The following is a 22,136-nucleotide window of genomic DNA, read 5'->3' as shown; positions in this document are numbered from 1 at the left end:
ACACGAGAGAGGGAGTGCGCGCACGAGAGAGGGAGTGCGCGCATGAGAGAGAGAGCGCGCGCACGAGTGAGAGAGAGTGTGCGCACGAGAGAGAGTGTGCGCACGAGAGAGAGTGCGCGCACGAGGGAGAGAGAGTGCGCGCACGAGGGAGAGAGAGCGCGCGCACGAGAGAGAGAGCGCGCGCACGAGAGAGAGAGAGCGCGCGCACGAGAGAGAGAGAGTGCGCGCATGAGAGAGAGAGAGTGCGCGCACGAGAGAGTGCGCGCACGAGAGAATGCGCGCACGAGAGAATGCGCGCACGAGAGTGCGCGCACGAGAGAGAGTGCGCGCACGAGAGAGAGAGAGTGCGCGCACGAGAGAGAGAGCGTGCGCGCACGAGAGAGAGAGTGCCCGCACGTGAGAGAGAGAGTGCGCGCATGAGAGAGAGAGAGTGCGCGCACGAGAGAGAGAGAGTGCGCGCACGAGAGAGAGAGAGTGCGCGCACGAGAGAGAGAGCGCGCACGAGAGAGGGAGAGTGCGCGCACGAGAGAGAGTGCGCGCACGAGAGAGGGAGAGTGCGCGCACGAGAGAGAGAGAGTGCGCGCACGAGAGAGAGAGTGCGCGCACGAGAGAGGGAGTGCGCGCATGAGAGAGAGAGCGCGCGCACGAGTGAGAGAGAGTGCGCGCACGAGAGAGAGTGCGCGCACGAGAGAGAGAGAGTGCACGAGAGAGAGAGAGTGCGCGCACGAGAGAGAGAGCGTGCGCGCACGAGAGAGAGAGTGCCCGCACGTGAGAGAGAGAGTGCGCGCATGAGAGAGAGAGAGTGCGCGCACGAGAGAGAGAGAGTGCGCGCACGAGAGAGAGAGTGCGCGCACGAGAGAGGGAGAGTGCGCGCACGAGAGAGAGTGCGCGCACGAGAGAGGGAGAGTGCGCGCACGAGAGAGGGAGAGTGCGCGCACGAGAGAGAGAGTGCGCGCACGAGAGAGGGAGTGCGCGCATGAGAGAGAGAGCGCGCGCACGAGTGAGAGAGAGTGCGCGCACGAGAGAGAGTGCGCGCACGAGAGAGAGTGCGCGCACGAGGGAGAGAGAGTGCGCGCACGAGGGAGAGAGAGCGCGCGCACGAGAGAGAGAGCGCGCGCACGAGAGAGAGAGAGAGCGCGCGCACGAGAGAGAGAGAGTGCGCGCACGAGAGAGAGAGCGCACGAGAGAGAGAGAGTGCGCGCACGAGAGAGAGAGAGTGCGCGCACGAGAGAGACAGCGCGCACGAGAGTGCGCGCACGAGAGAGAGTGCGCGCACGAGAGAGAGAGTGCGCGCACGAGAGAGAGAGAGGGCGCGCACGAGAGAGAGAGAGTGCGCGCTCGAGAGAGAGAGAGTGCGCGCACGAGGGAGAGAGAGAGCGCGCAGGAGAGAGAGTTTGCGCGCGCACGAGAGAGTGCGCGCACGAGAGAGAGAGAGTGCGCGCTAGAGAGAGAGAGTGCGCGCACGAGGGTGAGAGAGTGCGCGCACGAGAGAGAGTGCGCGCACGAGAGAGAGTGCGCGCACGAGAGAGAGAGAGTGCGCGCACGAGAGAGTGCGCGCACGAGAGAGAGTGCGCGCACGAGAGAGAGTGCGCGCACGAGAGAGAGAGCGCGCACGAGAGAGAGTGCGCGGACGAGAGAGAGTGCGCGCACGAGAGAGAGAGCGCGCACGAGAGAGAGTGCGCGGACGAGAGAGAGTGCGCACACGAGAGAGAGAGAGTGCGCGCACGAGAGAGAGAGTGCGCGCACGAGAGAGAGAGTGCGCGCACGAGAGAGAGAGTGCGCGCACGAGAGAGTGAGAGTGCGCGCACGAGAGAGAGTGCGCGGACGAGAGAGAGAGTGCGCGGACGAGAGAGAGAGTGTGCGGACGAGAGAGAGAGTGCGCGCACGAGTGAGAGAGAGTGCGCGCACGAGAGAGAGTGCGCGCACGAGAGAGAGAGCGTGCACGAGAGAGAGAGAGAGTGCGCGCACGAGAGAGAGAGAGAGTGCGCGCACGAGAGAGTGCGCGCACGAGAGAGAGTGCGCGCACGAGAGAGAGTGCGCGCACGAGAGAGAGAGCGCGCACGAGAGAGAGTGCGCGCACGAGAGAGAGAGCGCGCACGAGAGAGAGTGCGCGCACGAGAGAGAGTGCGCGCACGAGAGAGAGTGCGCGCACGAGAGAGAGTGCGCACACGAGAGAGAGAGAGTGCGCGCACGAGAAAGAGAGAGTGCGCGCACGAGAGAGAGAGTGCGCGCACGAGAGAGAGAGTGCGCGCACGAGAGAGAGAGTGCGCGCACGAGAGAGTGCGCGCACGAGAGAGAGAGAGTGCGCGCACGAGAGAGAGAGAGTGCGCGCACGAGAAAGAGAGAGTGCGCGCACGAGAAAGAGAGAGTGCGCGCACGAGAGAGAGTGCGCGCACGAGAGAGAGAGTGCGCGCACGAGAGAGAGAGTGCGCGCACGAGAGAGTGCGCGCACGAGAGAGAGCGCGCACGAGAGAGAGAGAGTGCGCGCACGAGAGAGAGTGCGCGGACGAGAGAGAGAGTGTGCGGACGAGAGAGAGAGTGCGCGGACGAGAGAGAGAGTGCGCGCACGAGAGAGAGAGTGCGCGCACGAGAGAGTGCGCGCACGAGAGAGAGTTTGCGCGCGCACGAGAGAGAGAGAGAGTGCGCGCACGAGAGAGTGCGCGCACGAGAGAGTGCGCGCACGAGAGAGAGTGCGCGCACGAGAGAGAGAGCGTGCACGAGAGAGAGAGAGAGTGCGCGCACGAGAGAGAGTGCGCGCACGAGAGAGAGTGCGCACACGAGAGAGAGAGAGTGCGCGCACGAGAGAGAGTGCGCGCACGAGAGAGAGTGCGCGGACGAGAGAGAGAGTGCGCGGACGAGAGAGAGAGTGCGCGGACGAGAGAGAGAGTGCGCGGACGAGAGAGAGAGTGCGCGCGCACGAGAGAGAGTTTGCGCGCGCACGAGAGAGAGTTTGCGCGCGCACGAGAGAGAGAGTGCGCGTGCACGAGAGAGAGAGGGTGCGCGCACGAGAGAGGGAGTACGCGCGCGAGAGAGAGAGAGTGCGCGCGCACGAGTGAGGGAGTACGCGCGCGAGAGAGAGAGAGTGCGCGCGCACGAGAGAGGGAGAGTGCGCGCACGAGAGAGGGAGTACGCGCGCGCGAGAGAGAGAGAGTGCGCGCGCACGAGAGAGGGATAGTGCGCGCACGAGAGAGAGTTCGCGCGCGCACGAGAGAGTTCGCGCGCACAAGAGAGAGCGCGCGCACGAGAGAGAGAGCGCGCGTGCACGAGAGAGAGCACATGAGTGAGAGAGCGCACGAGAGAGCGCGCGCGCATGAGAGAGCGCGTACGAGAGAGAGTGCGTGCACGAGAGAGAGTGCGCGCGCGCGCACGAGTGAGAGAGAGTGCGCGCGCGCGAGAGAGAGAGAGCGCGCACGAGAGAGAGAGAGGGCGCGTGCACGAGAGAGAGAGAGAGTGCGCGCGCACGAGAGAGGGATAGTGCGCGCACGAGAGAGGGAGTGCGCGCACGAGAGATAGAGGGTGCGCGCACGAGATAGGGAGTACGCGCGCGCGAGAGAGAGAGAGAGTGCGCGCACGAGAGAGAGAGTGCGCGCACGAGAGAGAGTGCGCGCGCGAGAGAGAGAGTGCGCGCGCGAGAGAGAGAGTGCGCGCACGAGAGAGAGAGTGCGCGCACGAGAGAGAGTGCGCGCGCGAGAGAGAGAGAGTGCGCGCGCGAGAGAGAGAGAGTGCGCGCGCGAGAGAGAGAGTGCGCGCGCGCGCGAGAGAGAGAGTGCGCGCACGAGACAGGGAGTGCGCGCACGAGACAGGGAGTGCACGCACGAGACAGGGAGTGCACGCACGAGAGAGGGAGTGCGAGCACGAGAGAGAGTTCGCGCGCGCACGAGAGAGAGAGCGCGCACGAGAGAGAGAGCGCACGAGAGAAAGAGAGGGCGCGCACACGAGAGAGAGCGCACGAGAGAGAGAGCGCGCCGCACGTGAGAGGGAGCGCGCGCGCACGTGAGAGGGAGCGCGCGCGCACGAGAGAAAGAGTTCGCGCGCGCGAGAGAGATAGAGAGTTCGCGCGCGCGAGAGAGAGAGTGCGCGCGAGAGAGTGCGCGAGAGAGAGAGTGCGCGCGAGAGAGTGTGCGCGCGAGAGAGAGTGCGCGCGAGAGAGAGTGCGCGCGAGAGAGAGTGCGCGCGCGAGAGAGTGCGCGCACGAGAGAGTGCGCGCGCGAGAGAGTGCGCGCACGAGAGAGTGCGAGCACGAGAGAGTGCGCGCACGAGAGAGGGAGTGCGCGCACGAGAGAGTGCGCGCACGAGATAGAGAGTGCGCGCGCGCGAGAGAGAGAGGGCGCGTGCACGAGAGAGAGAGCTCGCGCGCGCACGAGTGAGAGTGCGCGCGAGAGAGAGAGTGCGCGCGCAAGAGAGAGAGAGTGCGCGCGCGCGAGAGAGAGTGCGTGCACGAGAGAGGGTGTGCGCGCACGAGAGAGAGAGGGTGCGCGCACGAGAGAGGGAGTACGCGCGCGAGAGAGAGAGAGAGAGTGCGCGCGCACGAGAGAGGGAGAGTGCGCGCACGAGAGAGGGAGAGTGCGCGCACGAGAGAGGGAGTACGCGCGCGCGAGAGAGAGAGAGAGAGAGAGAGTGCGCGCGCACGAGAGAGGGATAGTGCGCGCACGAGAGAGTTCGCGCGCATAAGAGAGAGCGCGCGCACGAGAGAGAGAGCGCGCGTGCACGAGAGAGAGCACATGAGTGAGAGAGCGCACGAGAGAGCGCGCGCGCATGAGAGAGAGAGCGCGTACGAGAGAGAGTGCGCGCACGAGTGAGAGAGAGAGTGCGCGCACGAGAGAGAGCGCACGAGAGAAAGAGAGGGCGCGCACACGAGAGAGCGCACGAGAGAGAGTGCGCGCCGCACGTGAGACGGAGCGCGCGCGCACGAGAGAAAGAGTTCGCGCGCGCGCGCGAGAGAGAGATAGAGAGTGCGCGCGAGAGAGAGAGTGTGCGCGAGAGAGAGAGTGCGCGCGAGAGAGAGAGTGCGCGCGCGCAAGAGAGAGAGAGTGCGCGCGCGCGAGAGAGAGTGCGTGCACGAGAGAGGGTGTGCGCGCACGAGAGAGAGAGGGTGCGCGCACGAGAGAGGGAGTACGCGCGCGCGAGAGAGAGAGAGAGAGTGCGCGCGCACGAGAGAGGGAGAGTGCGCGCACGAGAGAGGGAGAGTGCGCGCACGAGAGAGGGAGTGCGCGCACGAGAGAGGGAGTACGCGCGCGAGAGAGAGAGAGTGCGCGCGCACGAGAGAGGGATAGTGCGCGCACGAGAGAGGGAGTGCGCGCACGAGTGATAGAGGGTGCGCGCACGAGATAGGGAGTACGCGCGCGCGAGAGAGGGAGAGAGTGCGCGCACGAGAGAGAGAGAGAGTGCGCGCACGAGAGAGAGTGCGCGCGCGAGAGAGAGAGAGTGCGCGCGCGAGAGAGAGTGCGCGCGCGAGAGAGAGTGCGCGCACGAGAGAGAGACTGCGCGCACGAGAGAGAGAGCGCATCGCATGAGAGAGGAAGCGCGCGCGCACGAGAGAGAGAGATCCCGCGCGCACGAGAGAGAGATCGCGCGCGCACGAGAGAGAGATCGCGCGCGCACGAGAGAGAGAGTGCGCGCACGAGAGAGGGAGTGCGCGCACGAGAGAGGGAGTGCGCGCACGAGACAGGGAGTGCGCGCACGAGACAGGGAGTGCACGCACGAGAGAGGGAGTGCGAGCACGAGAGAGAGTTCGCGCGCGCACGAGAGAGAGAGCGCGCACGAGAGAGAGCGCACGAGAGAAAGAGAGGGCGCGCACACGAGAGAGCGCACGAGATAGAGTGCGCGCCGCACGTGAGACGGAGCGCGCGCGCACGAGAGAAAGAGTTCGCGCGCGCGAGAGAGATAGTGAGTGCGCGCGCGAGAGAGAGAGTGCGCGCGAGAGAGAGAGTGCGCGCGAGAGAGAGAGTGCGCGCGAGAGAGAGAGTGCGCGCGAGAGAGAGAGGGAGTGCGCGCACGAGAGATAGGGAGTGCGCGCACGAGAGAGGGAGTGCGCGCACGAGAGAGAGTTCACGCGCGCACGAGAGAGAGTTCGCGCGCACGAGAGAGAGCGCGCGCACAAGAGAGAGAGCGCGCGCACAAGAGAGAGAGCGCGCGTGCACGAGAGAGAGAGCGCATGCACGAGAGAGAGCACACGAGTGAGAGAGCGCACGAGAGAGCGCGCACGCATGAGAGAGAGAGCGCGTACGAGAGAGAGTGCGCGCACGAGAGAGAGAGCGCGCGTGCACGAGAGAGAGAGTGCGGGCGCGCACGAGTGAGAGAGAGAGTGCGGGCGCGCACGAGTGAGAGAGAGTGCGCGCGCGCGAGAAAGAGAGAGCGCGCACGAGAGAGAGAGTGCGCGCGAGAGAGAGAGTGCGCGCGAGAGAGAGAGTGCGCGCGAGAGAGAGAGTGCGCGCGAGAGAGAGAGTGTGCGCGAGAGAGAGTGCGCGCGAGAGAGAGAGTGCGCGCGAGAGAGAGAGTGCGCGCGCGAGAGAAGGCGCGCACGAGAGAGGGAGTGCGCGCACGAGAGAGGGAGTGCGCGCACGAGAGAGAGTGCGCGCACGAGAGAGAAAGAGTGCGCGCACGAGAGAGAGGGAGTGCGCGCACGAGAGAGAGGGAGTGCGCGCACGAGAGATAGGGAGTGCGCGCACGAGAGATAGGGAGTGCGCGCACGAGAGAGGGAGTGCGCGCACGAGAGAGAGTTCACGCGCGCACGAGAGAGAGTTCGCGCGCACGAGAGAGAGCGCGCGCACAAGAGAGAGAGCGCGCGCACAAGAGAGAGAGCGCGCGCACAAGAGAGAGAGCGCGCGCACAAGAGAGAGAGCGCGCGTGCACGAGAGAGAGAGCGCATGCACGAGAGAGAGCACACGAGTGAGAGAGCGCACGAGAGAGCGCGCACGCATGAGAGAGAGAGCGCGTACGAGAGAGAGTGCGCGCACGAGAGAGAGAGCGCGCGTGCACGAGAGAGAGAGTGCGGGCGCGCACGAGTGAGAGAGAGAGTGCGGGCGCGCACGAGTGAGAGAGAGTGCGCGCGCGCGAGAAAGAGAGAGCGCGCACGAGAGAGAGAGAGCTCGCGCGCACACGAGTGAGAGTGCGCGCAAGAGAGAGAGAGTGCGCGCGCGCGAGAGAGAGTGCGCGCACGAGAGAGGGAGTGCGCGCGAGAGAGAGAGAGTGCGCGCGCACGAGAGAGGGAGAGTGCGCGCACGAGAGAGAGAGAGTGCGCGCGCACGAGAGAGGGAGTGTGCGCGCACGAGAGAGGGAGAGTGCGCGCACGAGAGAGGGAGTGCGCGCACGAGAGAGGGAATGCGCGCACGAGAGAGAGAGCGCATCGCACGAGAGAGAGAGAGTGCGCGCACGAGAGAGGGAGAGTGCGCGCACGAGTAGGGAATGCACGCACGAGAGAGAGAGCGCATCGCATGAGAGAGGGAGCGCGCGCGTGAGAGAGATAGAGAGAGCGCGCACGAGAGAGAGAGAGCGCGCACGAGAGAGAGAGAGCGCGCACGAGAGAGAGAGAGAGCGCGCACGAGAGAGAGAGAGTGCGCGCACGAGAGAGAGAGAGAGCGCGCACGAGAGAGAGAGAGCGCGCACGAGAGAGAGAGAGTGCGCGCACGAGAGAGAGAGAGAGTGCGCGCACGAGAGGGAGAGTGCGCGCACGAGAGAGGGGGAGTGCGCGCACGAGAGAGGGGGAGTGCGCACACGAGAGAGGGAGAGTGCGCGCACGAGAGTGAGTTCGCGCGCGCACGAGAGAGAGAGAGCGCGCACGAGAGAGAGAGAGAGCGCACGAGAGAAAGAGAGGGAGCGCACACGAGAGAGAGCGCACGAGAGAGAGAGCGCGCCGCACGTGAGAGGGAGCGTGCGCGCACGAGAGAAAGAGTTCGCGCGGGCACGAGTGAGGGAGAGTGCGCGCGCGCACGAGAGAGAGAGAGCGCGTGCACAAGAGAGAGAGCGCGTGCACGAGAGAGAGAGCGCGTGCACGAGAGAGAGATCGCGCGCATACGAGAGAGAGAGCGCACACGCACGAGAGAGAGAGTGCGCCGCACGAGAGAGAGAGCGCGCGCACGAGTGAGAGAGTGCGCACGCGCACGAGAGATAGAGGGACAGTGCGCGCACGAGACAGAGCGAGCGCGCGTGCACGAGAGAGAGAGAGAGAGAGAGCGGGCGCGCACGAGAGAGAGCGCGCGTGCACGAGAGAGAGAGAGCACGTACGAGAGAGAGAGAGCACGCACGAGAGAGAGAGCGCGCCGCACGAGAGAGAGTGCGCGCGCGCACGAGTGAGAGAGAGAGTGCGCGCGCGCACGAGTGAGAGAGAGAGTGCGCGCGCAAGCGAGAGAGAGAGTGCGCGCGCAAGCGAGATATAGAGTGTGCGCACGCTAGAGTGTGCGCACGCTAGAGTGTGCGCACGAGAGAGTGTGCGCGCACGAGAGAGTGTGCGCGCACGAAAGAGCGCACTCTCTCGTGCGCTCATTCTCTCTCGTGTGCGCGCGCTCTCGCTCTCGTGTGCGCGCGCTCTCACTCTCATGCGCGCGCGCTCTCGCTCTCTCTAGTGCGCGCGCTCTCGCTCTCTCTCGTGCGCGCACTCTCTCTCTCCTGCGCGCACTCTCTCCTGCGTGCACTCTCTCTCTGCTGCGCGCACTCTCTCTCTCCTGCGCGCGCACTCTCTCTCTCGTGCGCGCACTCACTCTCTCGTGCACGCACTCTCTATCTAACTCCTGCGCGCACTCTTTCTCTCGTGCGCGCTCTCTCTCTCGTGCGGCGTGCTCTCCCTCTCTCTCGTGCGCGCTCTATCTCTCGTGCGCGCGTGCTCTCTCTCTCGTGTGCGCGCTCTCACTCGTGCGCGCGCTCTCACTCTCGTGCGCACGTGCTCTCACACTCTCTCGTGCGCGCGCGCTCTCTCACTCTCTCGTGCGCGCACTATCTCTCTCCCTCGTGCGCGCGCGTGCTCTCTCTCGTGCGCGCACTCTCTCTCGTGCGCGCGCGCTCTTTCTCTCTCGTGCACGCGCGCTCTCTCTCGTGCACGCGCGCTCTCTCTCGTGCGGCGCGCTCTCTCATACGCGCTCTCTCTCGTGTGCGCGCGCTCTCTCTCTCGTGTGCTCTCTCTCGTGCGCGCACTCTCTGTCTCTCTCTCGTGTGCGCGCACTCTCTCTCTCTCTCTCTCGTGTGCGCGCACTCTCTCGTGCGAGTTAGGGACACCGCGCGCGGAGAGAGAGAGAGAATACGTGCGACAGCGAGAGCACGCGCACAAGAGAGAGAGCGCGCGGAGAGAGAGCGAGTGCGCACGCGAGTTAGAGAGAGCGCGCGCAGAGAGAGTGAGCGTGCGATAGAGAGAGAGAGTGCGCGCGAGGGAGAGCGCCCACGACAGAGAGAGACGCACGTGGAGAGAGAGCGCGTGACAGAGTGAGACCGCGTGCGCGAGTTAGAGAAAGCGTGCGACAGAGAGAGACAGTGAGCGAGCGCGGGCACGCTAGAGAGAGAGTGCGCGCGGAGAGAGAGCGAGCGCGCACGCGAGTTAGAGAGAGAGCGCGCGGAGAGAGTGAGCATGCGAGAGAGAGAGAGCGCGCAAGGGAGAGCGCCCGCGACGGAGAGTGAGACCGCATGCACGAGTTAGAGAAAGCGTGCGACGGAGAGCGAGAGAGCGTGCGACATAGAGAGACAGTGAGAGAGTGCACGCAGAGAGAGAGAGCGAGCGCACGATAGAGAGAGAGAGAGCGAGAGAGAGCACGTGCGTGCGCGCGATAGAGAGTGTGCGATAGAGAGAGAGTGCGCGAGAGAGAGAGCACGTGACAGAGAGAGAGAAAGCGCACGCGCGGAGAAAGAGAGAGAGCGCGCGAGTGAGAGAGCGTGCGACAGAGAGAACGCGAGAGAGAGAGAGCACGCGTGGAGAGAGCGTGCAACAGAGAGAGCGCGTGCGCGGAGAGTGAGAGAGAGCGCGCGCGCGAGAGAGAGCATGCGACAGAAAGAGAGAGAGCGCGCGGAGAGAGAGAGAACGCGTGACAGAGAGAGAGCGCGCGCGAGAGCGCACGTGGAGCGAGAGAGCGCGTGCGACAGAGCGAGTGCGTGCATGGAGAGAGAAAACGTGCGACAGAGAGAGAGCGCTCTTGCTCTCTTTTTCGTGCTCTCTCTTGCTCTTTGTTGTGCTCGCGCTCTCGCACCCGCGCTTGCTCTGTCCCGCATGCTCGCTCTGTCCCGTGTGCTCGCTCTTCCCCGCACTGTCTGTCTCCCGTGCTCTCTCTCCCGTGCTCTCTCTCCCGTGCTCTCTATCTCTGTCCTGTGTGCTGGCTCTCTCTTGTGTTCTCGATCTCTCGCGTTCTTGCTCTCTCGCGCTCTTTCTCCGCTCTCTCTCTCATGCACTCACTCTCTTGCACGCACTTTCACGCTTGCTCTCTGTCCCGCATGCTCACTCCTGCGCTCACTGTCTCCCGCGCTGTCTCTCTCGCTGTTTCGCTCTTGCGTTCTCTCACTCGCGCTTTTGTGAGCTCTCTCATGTGCTCTCTCTCTCTCTCATGTGCTCTCTCTCTCTCTCTCTCGCATGCTCTAACTCTCTCTCCCTCTCTCTTTATGCGGTCTCTCTCTGTCTCTCCGCGCGTGCTCTCTCTCACTTGCGTGCACACTCTCTCACACTCTCTCGTGCTATCTGTGTAGGATTAGGATGTTTCCCCTCATGGGAGACCAGAGACCAGAGGGCAGAGTCTGAGAACTAATTTAAGACTGAGATAGGAGGAATTTTTTCTCTGCAGGTTGACAGTCTTTGAAACTCCTTGCAAGAATGCTGTGGGGGCCAAGTCCTTGTGTATATTTAAAACTGAGATAGATGGTTTTTTGATCAGTTTCAGGAATTAAGGGTTATGAGAATAAGATAGAAAGTGGAAGTGAGGAGTGTTGGATCAGCCATGATGCAATTGAATGATGAGGCTGAACAGCCTTCTTTTGTTCCTATTTCTTTTGGTCTTGGGGACTTCATAGGAACCTCTATATCATTATTTTTCACCTCATGTTTCTGTATGATACTGTTTTCACACTCAGGATGAAAATAAGATGAAACAGAAAACATTTCAAATTGCAATGATCTGTCAATTCTGTTGGCAACTGCCACCTACTGAATACCGGTGCAAAAACACGACCAAATGCAAGACGGTGCAGTGCCCACGCAAACATTTTATTTTCAACTGCACAGCTCTGGAGCACGTGCATTGTCTTGGTAAGTGACCTTTTATAGACTGTTGGTGTTGTGAGTGTATTCAGAAAGATATATGGAGAGAGATTAAATTGTGGCAGTCCTTACAAATGAAACTAGTTAGTTTCCACTTTTTTATTGACTGGAATAATGTGATAGAAACAGCCCAGAATAACTTGGGTTGATATTAAAATTTTAAGACAAATACAGAAAATAAATTTAAAACTGGCATGCTGAGTTTTATGCTGAGAAAGTTAGAACAAATAGTAGTCATGCTGGCAGCAAGACATATGTCTAGTTTGCTTTATCCCCTTGATTCCCCTAGCTATCATTACCAATCCTAAACTTAGCAGTGCCGTTCATTAAGGTCAATTAATTCAACAGAGACTTGAGATAAAAACTGGCTGACTTGTATGTTTAGTTTTAAGGACAAAAATAAATCAAAGAACTGCAAGAACTGGAAATCAGAAACAAAATCAGAAATTGCTGGAAAAAAATTCACCAGGTTTGGCAGTGTCTAAGGAGAGACAACAGAATTAATGTTTCAGGTCCAGTGACTCCTCTTCGAAACTGATTGTCGCAAGGAAAAGATCGGTATACAGCACAATCATCGTTATCCGAAAATCAATTATCCGAACAAAATCTCAAGGCCCCCTTGCTTGGGCCGATCCCAGCGGCCATCAGATCAGAACACTTGATTATCCGAACCAAATACTGTTGGCCTGTGTCGTTTGGATAATCGCGGTTGTTCTATATATGTTCGAGAAGGGGTGGGGGAGGGGAAAAGAGTAAACAATAGGCAGAGTTGGAGTCCCGATACAGAGGAAAACAGTTGGGCAGACAAAGAACTGGGTAAAGGTCAGCTGGCAAGAATGAACAGCTGCTAATGAGGACTGTTATTGGCTAACAATAAATTTTTTTGTGGTGGCAGTCCATGTGATGACAGGGCCTGGTGTGTGAAGGTTGGGGTAAAGAGATGACAAGGGGCGGGAGGGGAATATGTGTCTGCTAGTGGAGGAAATGGCAGCTAATGATCCTTTGAATGTAGATGCAGGTGGGATGGTAGGTGAGAACAAGGGGGACCTTGTCGCTGTTTTGGGAGGAAGTGAAGGGAATGAGGGCTGAAGTATGGGAGATGGGTCGGACATGGCTGAGGGCACCATCAATCACGGTGGTGGGAATCCTTGGTTGAGGAAGAAGGTGATCATTTTGGAGGCACCCTTCTCGAAATTGGCATCATCGGAACAGATTGACAGAAATGGAGGACCTGGGAGAATGAAATAAGAGTCTTTACAGGAAGCAGGGTGTGACGATGTATAGTTCAGGTAACTGTGTGGGAGGCAGTGAGCTTTTATGGTAGATATTGATTCGCATGGTAGCGAGTTTGGATATTGATGGCCAGCCTCTCCCCTGAAGTGGAAATAGATGTCAAGGAAGAGAAGAGAGGATCCGGTGAAGGTGACAGCAACTTCGAAATTGGAAGCAAAGTTCAGAGAGGGACACAGCGTGTGTGTGTGTGAGAGAGAGAGAGAGACAAAATGACCAGAATAGCTGGGCTCAATACACTACCCAAGACCACCCCTTTGACCTGAAGAAAGTGGGAAGATGTAAAGGATAAGTTCAAAGTGAGGTTGAGTGGAGGAGAGTGGTGGTGGATGAGGATGGTTCAGGCCTTTTTTCCAAGAAGAAACGAGAGCCCTTAGACCAGCTTGATAAGGGATGGACATGTAAAAGAGATTGCATACCCATGGTGAAGATGTAGTGGCTGGAGCCTACAAACTGGAAATTCTGAAACTGGCATAAAGCGCATGTAAGTGGGAAGGGACTAGACAAAGAGCTTGCAATAGTACTCCAGCGAAGCTCAGTGCAACCTGGGAGAACACCACCTCATTTTCTGATTGGGAACTCTGCAACCTTCTGAACTCATATCATGTTCAATAATTTTAGAATCTGAGCATCTTCTCTCATCTTACACCAGGCATGGTCATTACATTGACTGCTAGCACAAACAACTCATTGTCAGCTGCTGTCGTTTTCCATTAGCAGCTGTTTATTTTCCCAGGCTGACCTTTTACACATTCCTTTATCTGCCCAAGTGTTTTTCTTTCTATCTGGGCTTCATCTCCACCTATCATTTACACTTCCACACCACCCCCAACCCCACCCCCACTACCAAATCCCTTCTCTAGCATATATACCAACCTTTTTCTAGCAACAATCACTTCTGAAAAATAATCACTGGACCCATTAACTCTGCATTCTCTCCACAGGTGCTGCCAGACCTGCTGAGTTTTTCCAGCAATTTCTGATTTGTCAGTTTAGTTTTCTGTGATGTATACATGGTTACTAGAGCAACTGATAGCTGTCATGTGAAGGCTTTGTACAAGTGGATGGTGACTGTGTGTTTCTGTGACTGTTATTCTATAATATATTTTATTTAACTTTTTTTAAGTGTAAAGCATGCCTTTGTCAATGATTTGTCAACCATATTGATGCAGGCTAACCTGAGAGAAATTGATGTGTAAAGTCTGATTCTCAGAATGAAATGATTGTTCCTCAGGAAATCGTACATTTCAAAAGAAGATGTATTGCAATTGGACAGGAGGTTACAAGTGGTCAACTGCGTTAGCTCTGAGGTGAGAACTTGTGATGATATATGTTATTTTTTGGTTTAATTGAATTTAATTTATTGTCACGTGTATTGAGGCACAGTGAAAAGCTTTGTCTTGCAAGCAATACAGGTAGATCACATAGTTAAGGAGCATAGATAAGTAAATAATAGATAAACAGTGGCAAAAACAAAAACACAGGTATTGGGGAATGTTAAGAGTTTGTGAGTCCATTCAATATTCTAACAACAGTATGGTAGAAACTGTTATGAAACATGGCTGATGCATGTATTCAGGCTTCTGTACCTTCTTCTTGATGGTAGAGGTTGTAGGAAAACACTGCCAGAGTGGGATGGATCTTTGAGAATGCTGGCGGCCTTTCCTTGACAGCGGGCCTGGTAGATGGATTCTGTAGATGGGAGGTTGGACTTTGTGATTGTCCGAGCTGAGTTCACCACTCTCTATAATTGTCTCCGATCTTGAACAGTACAGTTGCCATACCAGGTAGTGATACATCCAGACAGAATGCTCTTGAGGGTGCACCTTTAAAAGTTAGCAAGGGTATTCGCCGTCATGCCAAATTTCCTCAGCTGTCTGAGGAAGGAGAGGCGTTTAAGCTTCTATCTGAAAACTTTTCTAAAGCTTTTTCATACTATTGTTAAATGCTGACAGGCAGTTGTGATGTTCAGTACCCACAATGGTACCACAAAAACATTTGCTTTAAATTGAATGATAATGCCCTGTACTTATCTACAGCTTATACAGAGGAACCTCGATTATCCGAAGGACACTGGCGGGCAGTATTTCGTTCGGTTAATCGAATTCCAGATAACAGAATGCCGGATAACATAGTTTCGCCAAACATCGGGGACCTTGGAATCTTGCCGGATAATCCAATGTTTGGATGATCAATGTCGGATAATCGAGGTTCCTCTGTAGACAGTTTCACTTTCACAAAGAAGTATTTATTCATTTGTATGACCTAATCTGCCCTTTCTTTCCTCCCATTCTCCATCTGTAGTGGCTCCTAGAGACAATTAATGGGTATTAAGGCTTGGTTCCAGGTGCAGTCGTTCGTTCAGGTGATTGAGCTCAGTATATTTCCTGAGTCTTGGGGGTGTTGTAATACAGTGGTAACTTCTGGGCCAGAGGATTTGAGTACAAGTCCGACCTGTCCTGGAGGTGTATTATAGCATTGCTGAACACATTGATTTAAAGTAACTATTTGTTGAGTCTCATGTTAACCATATAATGGTTATTTCTGGAATTGGTGCAGATTTCTTTAATGGAAATCACTGCATTTGTGTCATTTATTGTATTTCATCAGTTCCAATCATTTGATAGGACTTTTCAAGATCCCGAATGTATTCAGCAATTCTGAACTGTGAATTCATAAAAGTGACTCCCAGATCTGTTCTGACATTGATTTCGGTCATTGTTGATCTAATTTCTAACTCCATCTAGTAACCTCAGTTCTAAGACCCAGTGGATACTTGGTTTTCAAAAATCTATGAATTTGACTTGGTTACATTTTCAGTAGCTTTCTAGGCAGAGTTGCTGTCTTACATTGCCATTTGTGTGAAGAAGTCTTCCAGGCATGATTCTTGAATTGCTGCTCTCTTCTTATAATGTTTTCCTTCCTTGTTTTGGACTCTCCCACTAGAGGGGAAAGTTTCTCTCAATTGAAGCATTTGATAGTTTAAATAATCTGAAACATGTTATTTATTTTTTCACAGATGTGGGCTTTATTGGCTTAAGCTAACATTTATTGCCTATCCTGAAATATCTTAATTATAATTGCCTTTTTCAACCACTGCAGTCGACAGAGTGTAGGTACACCCACAATCCTGTTATTGGAGTTCCAGGATATTGACTGAGTGACTTAAAAAGAAACTGTTTCTGTAGCTCCAATTTAGAATGAAATGCTCGGAGAGAAACTTGCAATTGGTGGTGTTCCTATGAATTTGCAGTCCTTAGTGGCAGAAGTTGCATGTTGGAAGCTGCTGTTTAAGGGATCGTTGATGAGTTGTTACAGTGCATTGTTTGCTTTTGAGCTTCTGTGTTGTTGACGTTGTAGTCATCCAGGCAAATGCAAAATCACACTCCTAATTTTATGCCTTCTAGTTATTGGACAGGCTTTGGGAATCAAAAGCGAAGTACTTGTCACAGAATTTTCAGTCTCTAACTCTGCTCTTGCTACAATAGTGATATTTGCTGAATCTATTGTTATTTCTGGTCCAATAACTGAGTTGCAAGTGTCCAAACATTCTGCAGTCATGAGCGAATACCCCTACTTCTGACTTTATAATAGAGGGAATTAATGAAGCAACTGAAGATGGTTGGGTCCAGGACTCTCCCCTGACAAACTTCTACAAAGATGTCTTGAGACTGAGATGATTGACCACCAACAATCACAACCATCTTACATTGTCGATGATCCCTTCCATCATTTTGCTGATAATAGAGTAGACTGGGATCTTAATTGGCCGGATTGGATTTGTCTTGTCTTTTATGAGAGGATATGTGTGGATAATGTTCTATATTGTTAATAATGTCAGTGTTCTAGAATTACTGGAACAGCTTTGCTACAGCTGGGCAGGTTCTGGAGCATGGGGAGTCTAAATCTCTTAATTTTAGAAAAGAAATTTGTTTATTTAATATTTAATTAAAATACTGTTTCAATTCTAAGTTTACAAAACTGTGTTTTACAAAGTCTCCACTGTAAGAGCAATTGAAGTGAGGTAATTAAGGAAAGCAGTTGAAACTGTTTTGTTCTGCAACTGGGGTCAAGTCATTCCTTTTCAGAAATATATAAAGCCATGCATCTTAGTGTGACTTGACACTAAGTAAGGCTTTGAACAGAGTGCTGAGAATTTGCTGATTAGAAGAACTGTGTATGGAGGGGAGGGTGATGCTGTTTTGCTTGTGATTTTTTTCTCAACTTGGGCGGCACGGTGGCACAGTGGTTAGCACAGCGCCGGAGACCCGGGTTCAATTCCCGCCTCAGGTGACTGACTGTGTGGAGTTTGCACGTTCTCCCCGTGTCTGCGTGGGTTTCTTCCGGGTGCTCCGGTTTCCTCCCATAGTCCAAAGATGTGCAGGTCAGGTGAATTGGCCCTGCTAAATTGCCCGTAGTGTTAGGTAAGGGGTAAATGTAGGGGTATGGGTGTGTTGCGCTTTGGCGGGTCGGTGTGGACTTGTTGGGCCGAAGGGCCTGTTTCCACACTGTAATCTAATCTAGTCTTAGTCATCCTCCAAGTATTGGTTCTTACTCAGGGAAGTTGAAACTTTATTGCTGGAACAGCACAGCAGGTCAGGCAGCATCCAGGGAACAGGAGATTCGACGTTTCGGGCACAGGCCCTTCTTCAGGAATCCTGTGCCCGAAACGTCGAATCTCCTGTTCCCTGGATGCTGCCTGACCTGCTGTGCTGTTCCAGCAATAAAGTTTCAACTTTGATCTCCAGCATCTGCAGACCTCACTTTCTCCTCTTACTCAGGGAAAGAAGCTAACTGCTTAGTAGAGAGCCATAGAAACATACAGCATGGAAACAGATCTTTTGGTCCAACTTGTCCGTGATGACCAAATATCCTAACTTAATCCAGTCCCATTTGCCAGCCTTGGGCCCAATTCCTCTAAACCCTTCCCATTCATATATCCATCCAGATGTCTTTTAAATATTAGAATTGTCCCAGCCTCCACCACTTCCTCTGGTAGCTCATTCCATACACTCACCACCCTCTGTGTGGAAAAAGTTGCTCTTTAGGGCCCTTTTACATTTTTCCCCTCCGACCCTAAACCTCTGCCCTCTAGATCTGGACTCCCCCACTCGAGGGAAAAAACCCTGTCTATTTACCCTGTCCATACCCTTCATGATTTTATAAATTTCTATAAGGTCATCCCTCAGCCTCCAACGCTCCAAGGAAAACAACCTCAGCCTGTTCCACCTCTCTCTATAACTCAAAACCTCCAACCCTGGCAACGTCCTTGTAAATCTTTTCTAACCCCTTTCCAGTTTCACAACATCCTTCTAATAGGCGGGAGATCAGAATTCCACACAGTATTCCAAAAGTGGCCTAACCGATGTCTGTACACCTGCAACATGACCTCCCAACTCCTATACTCTATGCTCTGAGCAATAAAGGAAAGGATACCAAATGTCACCGCCTTCATTATCCTTTCTCCCTGCGACTCCACTTTCAAGGAACTATGAATCTGCACTCCAAAATCTCTTTGTTCAGCAACACTCCCTAGAACCTTACCATTAGTCCTGTCCTAAGATTAATAAAGGATATAAAAAAGGAAATTAAGCCTTTGAATAAAATTTTTAGTTAATTGATTATATACACTGATTACCTCAAATAAAGGAGAAGAACGTGTTGAAGACTAGCATTTTAAACTTAAATAAGGGCAACTATGTGGGCATGAAAGCTGAGCTGGCTGAAGTGAACTCGGATACTGATTGAAGAAAGGGTCGCATTGTTGGGAAGACACCAACATTGATCATGAGGGAGGTTATAGCTGGGAACTTGGGAAAAATTCAAGGTAACTAGGAAGAATCAGTATGGTTTTATGAAAGCAAAATCATGTTTTAACCAATTTTTTGAAGAAGGAACATACACTATAGCTAAGTGTAAGCCCATTGATGTTCTGTACTTAGAAAAAGGTTATTGCACAAAGTAGAAGCCAGTGGTGTAGAGACCTGGATAGGATGTTGGCTAGCAGAAAATAGACAGTAGACATAAATGGGCCTTTTTTCTGATTGGCAGGATGTGACAAGTGGAATTCTGCAAACGTCTGTGCTAGAGCTTCAGTTTTTACAATTTATGTCAATAATTTAGACAATGGAACAAAGATCTGATAACTAAGTTTAGAGATGACATAAAGATGGGTAGGAAGATACATCAAAGAGGATATGAAGTTAAAGACTAATACAGATGGGTTGTATGAATTTGAGGCTATGTCAAACATTGTATGATATCAAGAAGAATTTGTATATAATACTTGGAACTAAAGGGGTCAAAGGATATGGGGGAAAAGTGGGGTTCGGCTAGTTGAAAGATCAGCCAATTCGTAATGAATAGCTGAATAGGCTTGAAGGGCCAAATGGACTATTCCTGCTTCTATTTCATATGTTTCTATGTCTGTGTAATTTTGAGTGGAATTTAAAGGGGCTTAAATTTAGTATTACAACTGCATAGAACATACTCACAGCTACATGGTCCCAGTGCTTGTGACATCACTTCAAGCAATGCTGCAGAACTTCTGTAATCCTTACATCGTATAGTATCCTGCTGCCCTGAAGATCGATTTCAAAACTGTTGACCCGTGTATTGCCTGCCAGCACACTCGCTGCCCCACTACCATCGCAAAATGGTGATTCAGGCACTGGTCAACAACACAGCTGAGGTGGCCAGCAGCAAGGGAGATGATTGGGCATCCAGTAGCTAATGGCGTGGCCTGCAGGGCAGTGGGGAGCAGCAACAAGAACAGGCACATTACTTCTGGTTCTGCAGCTGGTGCACTACGTGATATCAATGACACTAACTTTATTCAATTGCATTTTTGGGAGATACACTGTTACAAGATAGCCAGTGTTTGTACAAATTTTAGCGATTGAGTGAAATAAAAACTCTGTAAACATGCTTTTTAATGCACTTCTAGGCAGCGCGGCTTCCTTTGTTTAAGGTCAAATCAATTAACCGAATAATGAATTATCCGAATGAAAACCTGCCTGCCCATGGACTTCGGATAATCGAGGTTCCTCTGTAGTTTGAATACTTGTGATGGGTCAGTTTTTGTCCACTGTGTGCAGGAGGGTTTCTTGACACAGTATTAGATAGTCCAACAAGAGGCGAGGCCACATTGGATTTGGTACTGGGTAATGAATCTGGCCACGTGTTAGATTTGGAGGTAGTGGGTACTTTGGTGATAGTGACCACAATTTGGTTACGTTTACTTTAACGATAGAAAGGGATAGGTATATATGCACAGCAAGAGTTATAGCTGGAGGAAAGGCAACTATGATGCAATTAGGCAAGATTTAGGATGCATAGGATGGGGAAGGATACTGCAGGTTATAGGCACAATTGAAATGTGGAACTTGTTCAAGGAACAGCTATTGCGTGTCCTTGGTAAGTATGTACCTGCAGGCAGGGGGGATGTGGTTGAGCGAAGGAGTTGTGGTTTACGAAAGAAGTTGAATCTCTTGTCAAGAGGAAGGAGGAGGCTTATGTAAATATGAGATATGAAGGCTCAATTAGGGTGCTTGAGAGTTACAGGTTAGCCAGGAAGGACATAAAGAGAGAGCTAAGAAGAGTCAGGAGGGGACATGAGAAGTCATTGGCAGGTAGGATCAAAGGAAACCCTAAAGTTTTCTTATAGATATGTCAGGAATAAAAGAATGACTACAGCAAGATTAGAGTGTAGTGCTGGAAAAGCACAGCAGGTTAGACAGCATCCGAGGAGCAGGAGAATTGACGTTTCGGGCAAGAATCCTTCATCAGGAAGGGTTCTTACCTGAAACGTCGATTCTCCTCCTCTGAGGCTGCCTGACTTGCTGTGCTTTACCAGCACCACACTCTCGACTCTGATCTACAGCATCTGCAGTCCTCACTTTCTCCTTGAGTAAGATTAGGGCCAGTTAAGGACAGTAGTGGGAAGTTGTGCATGGAGTTGGAGGAGATAGGATAAAAGCTAAATGAATATTTTTTTCATCTGTATTCACACAGAAAAAAGACAATATTGTTGAGGACAATACTGAGAAACAGGTTATTAGACTAGACGGGATTAAGGTTCATAAGGAGGAGGTATTAGCAATTCTGGAAAATGTGAAAATAGATAAGTCCCTTGGACCGGATGGGATTTATCCTGGATTCTATGGGAAACCAGGGAGGACATTGCAGAGCCTTTGGCTTTGATCTTTATGCTGAGACTGTGTACAGAAATAGTGCCAGAAGACTGGAGGATAGGAAATGTTGTACCCTTCTTCAAAAAGGGTAGTAGGGACAACCCTGGTAATGATATAGACCAGTGAGCCTTACTTCGGTTGTGGGTAAAGTGTTGGAAAGGATTATGAGAGATAGGATTTATAATCATTTAGAAGGAATGATTTGATTAGGGATTGTCAACACTGTTTTGAGAAGGGTAGGTCGTATCTCAAAAATCTATTTGAATTCTTTAAGAAGGTGACCAAACAGATGGATGAGGGTAAAGCGGTTGATATGGTATAAATGGATTTCAGTAAAGTGTTTGATAAGGTCCCTCCTGGTCGGCTTTTGCAGAAAATACAGAGGCATGGAATTGAGGGTGATTTAGCGGTTGGATCAGAAATTGGCGAGCTGAAAGAAGACAGAGGGTAGTGGTTGCTGGGAAATGTTCATCCTGAAGTTCAGTTACTAGTGGTGTACCGCAAGGATCTGTTTTAGGGCCACTGCTGTTTATCATTTTTATAAATGGCTTGGAAGAGGACATAGAAAGATAGGTTAGTAAATTTACGGGTGATATGAAAGTCAGTGGAGTTGTGGTCAGTACCAAAGGATGTTGCAGGTTACAAAGGGATGTAGATAAACTGCAGAGCTGGCTGAGAGGTGGCAAATGGAATTGAATGTGGAAAACTGAGAGGTGATTCACTTTGGAAGGAGTAACGGGAATACAGAGTACTGAACCAGTGGTAAGATTAATGGTAGTGTGGATGGCCAGAGAGATCTCTGTGCATGTGCATAGATCCCTGAAAGTTGCCCACCCAGGTTGATAGGTTGTTAAGAAGGAGTACCGTGTTAGTTTTTATTGGAAGAGGGATTGAGTTTTGGAACCATGAGGTCATGCTGCACCTGTACAAAAATCTGGTGCGGCTGCTCTTGGAGTATTGTGTACAGTTCTAGCCGCTGCATTATATAAGGATGTGGAAACATTGGAAAAGGTGCAGAGGAGATTTACCAGGATGTTGCCTGGTATGGAGGGAAGATCTTCCGAGGAAAGGCTGAGGGACTTGAGGCTATTTTCATTAGAAGAAGATTGAGAGATGACTTAATAGAGACACGAAAGATGGTCAGAGGATTAAATAGGGTGGATAGTGAGAGATGTTTTCTTCAGATAGTGATGGCTAGCACGAGGGGACGTAGTTTTAAATTGAGGGGGTGACAGTTATTGGACAGATGTCAGAGGTAGGTTCTTTACTCAGTAGTAAGGGCATGAACACCCTGCCTGCAATAGTAGTAGACTCGCCAAAGTTAAAGGCATTTAAATGGTCATTGGATAAACATATGGATGATAAAGGAATAGTGTAGGTTTGATGGGCTTCAGATTGGTTTCACAGGTTGGTGCAACATCATAGGCTGA

The 22,136-nt window shown here is 53.0% G+C and overlaps 1 protein-coding gene across 3 annotated transcripts in view; it reads left to right on the top strand.

Moving 5' to 3' along the window:
* Positions 1 to 22,136, top strand: part of tm2d3 (TM2 domain containing 3) — a 97,895-nt gene that overhangs the window by 74,439 nt on the left and 1,320 nt on the right. For all 3 annotated transcript variants that reach the window (XM_087981991.1, XM_087981990.1, XM_087981992.1), the window contains 2 exons: positions 11,038 to 11,212; positions 13,749 to 13,824. In XM_087981991.1, the coding sequence (XP_087838117.1) occupies positions 11,038 to 11,212; positions 13,749 to 13,824 (251 nt within the window). The remainder of the gene's footprint in view (positions 1 to 11,037; positions 11,213 to 13,748; positions 13,825 to 22,136) is intronic.

This window comes from Chiloscyllium plagiosum, unplaced genomic scaffold, assembly GCF_037043375.1.
Source record: "Chiloscyllium plagiosum isolate Xiang-an unplaced genomic scaffold, Cpla_swu_hap1 HiC_scaffold_42, whole genome shotgun sequence".
NCBI classification, from domain to species: domain Eukaryota; kingdom Metazoa; phylum Chordata; class Chondrichthyes; order Orectolobiformes; family Hemiscylliidae; genus Chiloscyllium; species Chiloscyllium plagiosum.
This window is presented reverse-complemented; position numbering and strand designations above follow the sequence as displayed.